Genomic DNA, 6,193 nt, shown 5'->3' with positions numbered 1-6,193 from the left:
AGCAGCAGCAGCAGCAAATGGTTCTTGCACGCTGCTGCTAGGCTCATCGTCACCCAACAAGAACTTCTCTGTTGGGGGCCCCCTGTAAGCTGCTGCCTCTTCGGGGGGGCCCCCTAGGGGGCCCCCCACCGTTGGGGGCCCCCTGCTGGACTGCATTGTCAGGGGCCCCCTAGTGCTGAGGCCTGCTGCTGCAACAGCAGTGCTGCTGTATTCTGCTGCTACCCTTTCAGCTCTTACTGCTGTTTCTGCCGCCGCAACAGAGGCAAGGGCCCCTTGTGCTGCAGTAACGCAGGCCTCTTCGCTTCTGGCTGCCTGTGCTGCTGCTGCTGCTGCTGCTGCCTCGGCTGCAGAGGCTCTCTCTGCAGCAGCAGCTGCTGCTGCTTCTGCTGCCTCCATTGCTGCTGCGCAGGAAGCGCTTTTGTCGCGCTCCGCATCCGCTGCTGCTGCATTTGCTGCTGCTGTTGCTGTTGCTGCTGCTGTGGCCGCGGATTCTTTAGCTTGCTCAGAGGCATCGAGAGAAGCAGCAGCAGCAACAGTTGCTGCTGCTGCTCCTCGCGACGCTATGCGGCCTGCTGTCTGGACCGCACCAGCAGCAGCAGCAGCAGCAGCCGCTGCGTCTGCTGCTGTTGCCGCTGCAGTCAGAGCCTCCTCCTGTGCTGCAGCTGAGGCATTTCTGTGGCTGATGACTTCTGCTGCTGCTGCTGCTGCTGCTGCGCGAATCGCCTCCACCTGCTGCTGCGACTGTGCTGCAGCTGCTACTGCTGCTTTGAAAGACCGCTGCAGCAGCAGCCTGTCGGAAGCAGCAGCTGCTGCTGCTCCGTCAATTAGCCTTCGCAGCTGTGCTGCAGTGGCCATACACCTCATGGCTGCAGATTCTGCTGCAGCAGCACATTCTGCTGCTGCTTCCTTGTGCTGCTGGGCTGCTGCTGCATCGGACTCTGCTGTGGCCCTTTGCTGCTGCGTGTCTGCTGCAGCTGCGGCTGCCTCAACAGCAAGCTGCTGCAGCTGCTGCAGCTGCTGCAGCTGCTTCTCCCTTTTCTCTTCATCGGCAGCGTCTGCAGTGCCTGCAGCAGCAGCAGCCACCGCAGCGGCAGAAGCAGCAGGAGCAGCTGCTGCTTTTGCCGCAAGACGTTGCTGCTCCATGTCGGCTGCAGACCCAGCGACAGCTGCAGCAGCCTCCTGTGCTGCAGCAGCTGCTTTATTAGCACGGTCTGCTGCTTCAATCGCTTGCTGCTGTTGTTGTGCAGCAGCAGCAGCGGCAGCAGCAGCAGCCGTTGTTGCTTCCTTCAGGGCCTGCACTTCAGCAGCAGCTGCGGACTCCCACTCGCGTATTTCTGCTGCTGCCTCCTGAACTTGCTGCTGCAGCTCTGCTGCTGTGTGTGCTGCTGTCTCCTTGTACTTTTGTGCTGCTTCAGCATGTGCTGCAGCTGCTTCTCGGTGCTGCTGCGTTTGAGCAGCAGTGGCGGCAACTGCTGCTGCTGCTGCTAGACTCTCCTCCATGTCCAGTCCCTGTTGACCTCCTTCAGCAGCAGCAGCAGCAGCAGCATCGGTAGAAGCAAGTTGCCCCGTACTAAGTGCAGCAGCAGCTGCAGCAGCAGCTGCACCGCCAGCATCTCCTTGCTTAGCTGCCTCTTCTGTCTTCTTCGCTGCATCTGCTGCTTCCACCGCCTGCTGCTGCTGCTGCGCAGCAGCGGCTCCAGCAGCAGCTTCTGCTGCTGCTTTTTGGGACTCCATTTTAGCAGAGGTAGCAGACACCCACTTTGCTTCCGCGCCTCTCTTGGCTTGCTGCTGCAGCTGCGCTGCTGCTTCTGCAGCTGCTGCAGCCGCTGAGCTGATGTACTCCTCTTGCTGCTGCGTGGCTCTTGCTGCAGCAGCAGCAGCAGCAGCAGCAGCAACTGCAGCAGCATGCTGCTGCTCAACGGCAGACACAAGCTCCTTGGCAGCATCAAGCGCTTCCTGCGCTGCTGCTGCTGCTGTCTTAGCCAGCTCCTGCGATTCCTCAGCTTGCTGGCACTTCCCAGCAGCAGCAGCAGCAGCTGCTGCTGCTGCTGCTACATGCTGCGTAGCAGCTTCTGCCCCGGCAGCAGCACTGCTCAAGTGCTTCTCTGCTGCTGCAGAGTGAGCAGCAGCCTGCTGTCTGTGCGTTTCGATGTCATTTGCTGCTGCTGCTGCATTCTGCTGTTGCTGCTCTGCCGCAGCAGCAGCAGCAGCAGCATCCTTTTCAAAGCGCTGCGAGCGCTGAGCCGCAGCAGCACAGACTCTTAAGTGCTGCGCTGCTGCAGCAGCAGAAGTGGAAGCAGCAGCTGCTGCTTCCTGCGTCTCCGCGGATTTAGCTTGAATTGCAATGGCATCATCTTTTGTTTGCTGCAGCCGCAGCGCAACAGTATTAGCAGCTTCTTTTGCTGCTGCTGCAGCTGCTGCAGCGGACTCTGCTGCTGCTGCAGACTCCGCGTGCTGACGGGCAGAAGCTGCATGCTGTTGCACCTCTGCAGCAGCAGCTGCTGCTGATGAAGCAATCTCCTTTAGCAGCGCCTCCTCCTGCTTAGCTGCTGCTGCTGCTGAAGCTCTTGCTGCTGTTGCTGCTGCAGCTGCTGCTGCAGCCGCTGCCTGTACCTCCTTCACTGCTGCAGCTGCAGCACTTTGTTGCTGCTGCGTCTCTTCCAGCAAACGAGAAGCTTCTGCAGCAGCATCGCCGGCGCCCTTTGCTGCCGCCTCTGCTGCTTCTTTGCATGCATGCGTCTGCTGCTGCTGCTGCTGCGCATCTGTTGCTGCAGCGCCTGCAGCAACTGCTGCTTCTTCAGCCTCCCGAAGCGAAGCAGCAGCAGCTGCAGCAAGCTGCTGCATCTTGCCCTCAGTTTCTGTGGTTTGCAGCAGCAGCGCAGCAGATTCCTCTGCTGCAGCTGCTGTCTGTTCTGCAGCAGTTGCTGCGGCCCTTTCTGCAGCAGCACAGCGCTGCTCCGTGATCTTGCATTGCTGCGCTGCTGTTGCTGTCTCCCTGAACTTATCAGCAGCAGCAGCAGCACATGCAGCAGCACGTGCTGCTGCCTCTGAGACCCGCCGCCGAGCTCCAATAGTTGCTTCAGCAGCAGAAGATACCAGCCGCAAGCTTGCCTCAACAGCTTCTGCTGCTGAAGCTGCTTGGTCCGGTGCTGTTGCTGCTGCTGTTGCTGCTGCTGCTGCTGCTTCTGCTGCACTGTCTCCACGCTTGATCGTCTCCTCCACAGAGAGCACAGAGGACAGGCTTTCTTCCCCATTTTGACTTGGCTCTGTTGCTGCTGTTGCTGCTGCTGTTGCTGCTGCTGTTGCTGCTGTTGTTGCTGTTGCTGCTGCTGCTGCTGTTGCTGCTGTTGCGGCTGTTGCTGCTGTTACTGTTGCTGCTGCCGTTGGTCCCGTTGCTGCTGCTGGTGCGACAGCTGCTGTTTCGTCCTTCTCTTTTTGGGCTTTTCCCGCTTCACGCAGGCGCACATCTGCTGCGGCCATTGCTGCAGCAGCAGCAGCAGCTGCTGCTGCTGCTAACTTCTCTGCTGTTTTTGCTGCTGCTGATGTTGATGCTCTTGCCACTGGTGCTGCTGCTGCCCTTGCTTCGGCTTCTCTGTTGTCGGGTACAGTCTCTGCTGCTCTTTGACCTTTTTCTGCTGCTGCTGCTGCTGTCGCTGCTGCTGCTTCTGCTTCTGCTGCTCCCGTGAGTTCCGCTGCTTTTGCTTCTTCCACTATTTCTGCTGCTTCCGCTGCTTCTGCTGCTTCTGCTGCTTCTTGTGCGATTGCTGCTTCTGTTGCTCGTGCAGCTGCTGTTGCTTCTGCTGCCTCTGCTGCTTCTGCTGCTTCTGTTGCTTCTGCTGCTTCCTCCGCTCCTGCTGCTTCTGTTGCTGCTCCTGCCTCTGCTGCTTCTGATTCTGTTGATTCTGTTGCCTCTGCTGCTTCTGATTCTGCTTCTTCTGCTTCTGCTGCTTCTACTGCTGCTGCTGTTGCTTCTGCTGCTTCTGCTGCTTCTACTGCTGCTGCTCTTGCTTCTGCTGCTTCTGCTAATGCTGCTCTTGCTTCTGCTGCTTCTGCTGTTAACTCTGCCGCTTCCTCTTCATCTCCAGGCCTACTGTTCGTTGCTGCTGCTGCTGCTGCAGCAACTGCGGAGTCAACTGAGCCATTTTCCTGCGGATCTGCATCTTCTGTCTCAGCGCCTGCAGCATCTGCTGCTGTTGCTGCAGCGTCAGCAGCAGATGCCCTTGCCGCTGCTTCTGTTTCTGCTGCTGCTGCTGCTGCTGCAGTTCGTTCCTGATCAGTCCTCTCTGTTCCTTGTGGCATAAGGTGCGCCATTGTACCTTCAGCAGGCACATCTGCTGTTGCTTCTGCTTCTGCTGCTGCTTCTGCGTCTGCTGCTGCTGCTGCTGCTGCTGCTGCTGCTGCAGCAGCAGTTCGCTCTTGCTCATTACTCTCTGATTCTTCCGGCATCAGATGCGCCACTGTACCTTCAGTAGGTACATCCGCCGTTGCTTCTGCTTCTGCTGCTGCTGCTGCTGCTGCTGCTGCTGTCGGCTCTTTTTCTGCCTCCTCTGCTGCACTTAGGCATTCAGATCCATCAGCCTGTGATGTTTCTGCTTCTGTTGCTGCAGCAGCAGAAGCAGCATCCGCTTCAGCAGCAGCCTCTTCTGCTGCTTCATTCACAGCTGCCTCATCATTTGCCGCTATAGCTGTTGCTGCGGCTGCCTGTGCTGCAGCACTTGCTGCTAATGCTACTTCTGCTGCCTCTGCTGCTTTTGCATTTGCTGCTTCTGCTGCTTCTGCGAGGGCATCTGCAGCTTCGTCATCTGCTGCTGCTTGCTGCCTTTCTGCTGCTGCCTCTCTGGCCTCTAAGGGTATTGCTTCAGCTGCTGCTGCTGCTGCTGCTGTTGCTGCAGTCGGTGCAGTTGCTGCAGTGGCATCTTCTTCAGCAGCTGCTGCTGTTGCTTCTGCGGTAGCAGCTATATCAATTGCTTCTGTCTCTGCCTGTCTCGCCTTTGCTGCAGCAGCAGCTGCTGCTGCAGCTGCTGCCTTGGCAGCTGCAGCAGCAGCTTCTGCTGCTGTAATGCTTGCGGTACGACTGCACTTTTCAACTGCTGCTGCTGCTGCCGTGACTGCTGTTGCTGCTGCTTCCCTCTGTACAATAGTTGCTGCTGCCTCTGCTGCAGTTGCTTCCGCTGCAGCTGCTATGTTGATTGCTTCGTCCTTTGAGGCCTTTGCTTTTGCTGCTGCTGCGGATGCTGCTACAGCTTGCACATCGGCAGCAGCAGCAGCGGCAGCTGCTGCTGCTGCTGCAGCTCCTGCTGCTGCAGTGGCTGCTGCTGCTTCCCCTTTAAGGGCCGTTGCCCTTCTAGTCGCATTCACCACTCCACTTTTTATTGCTGCGGCTGCTGCTGCCGATGCTGCTGCTGCTGCTTCTGCTGCTCCAGATGCTGCTGCTGCAGCTGCGGATTTCTCAGCTAGGTTTTGCTCGTCTTGGGTTTCTGTTGCAGCTGTTGCGGCAGCAGCTGCAACAGCAGCAGCAGGTGCTGCTGCTGCTGCTGTGGGTGGCGATGTTTCAGGCGTGTCAACTGGCAGCGAAACTGCTTCTGCTTCTGCTGCTGCTGCTGCGTGTGCTTCATTTGCTTCCTGCTCTTCTGTATCTGTTGCGTCTGGGGTTTCTGCTGCTGCCTGGGCCCCACCTGCTGCCGCCTCTGCTGCTGGCGCTGCTGCTGCTGCTGCTGCTGTTGCTTTAAGGATTTCGTCGTTTTCTTCCGGTGCTGATTCGAGATCTGTGTTCGTTGCTGCATCCTCTGCATCAGAAACAGCTGCAGCAGGTTCTTCTGCTGCTGCTGCTGCTGCAGCTGCTTCTTTTGCTTCTTCATGTGGTTGGTCTTCAGCGTTTGCTGGCGTTGTGAACGCAGCTGCTGAGGCTGCTTCTGCTGCTGCCTCTGCTGCTGCTTCTGCTGCTGCTTCTTCTGCTGCTTCTGCTGCTGCTTCTTCTGCTGCTTCTGCTGCTGCTTCTGCAGCTGCTTTCTCCGCTGCTTCTGCTATTTCCGCTGCTGCTGCTGTTGCGGCTGCTGCCAGGGACAGTGCTGCTGATGCTGCTTGCTCGGTTACTAACGGCGAATCGCTGTTATTACCTGCTGCAGCTACATCCGCTGTTGCTGCTGCTGCTGCTGCCTCTGCATCAGCGTGCGCTGCAGCTAATGCTCCCTCT

General features: G+C 58.3%; 1 protein-coding gene across 1 annotated transcript; it reads right to left on the bottom strand.

The window, feature by feature from the left end:
- Positions 1 to 216: 216 nt before the first annotated feature.
- Positions 217 to 6,164, bottom strand: ETH_00001265 (uncharacterized protein; the record flags this gene model as incomplete). Its single annotated transcript, XM_013380420.1, has 2 exons — positions 217 to 6,106; positions 6,130 to 6,164. Coding segments are annotated over 2 exons (5,925 nt in total), but the record flags the coding sequence as incomplete, so codon positions are not given.
- Positions 6,165 to 6,193: the final 29 nt, after the last annotated feature.

The sequence above is a fragment of the Eimeria tenella genome, genomic scaffold, assembly GCF_000499545.2.
Source record: "Eimeria tenella Houghton genomic scaffold, Eth_scaff605, whole genome shotgun sequence".
NCBI lineage: Eukaryota > Apicomplexa > Conoidasida > Eucoccidiorida > Eimeriidae > Eimeria > Eimeria tenella.
The sequence above is the reverse complement of the archived record's forward strand: the minus strand, read 5'-3'. Positions and strand labels throughout refer to the sequence as shown.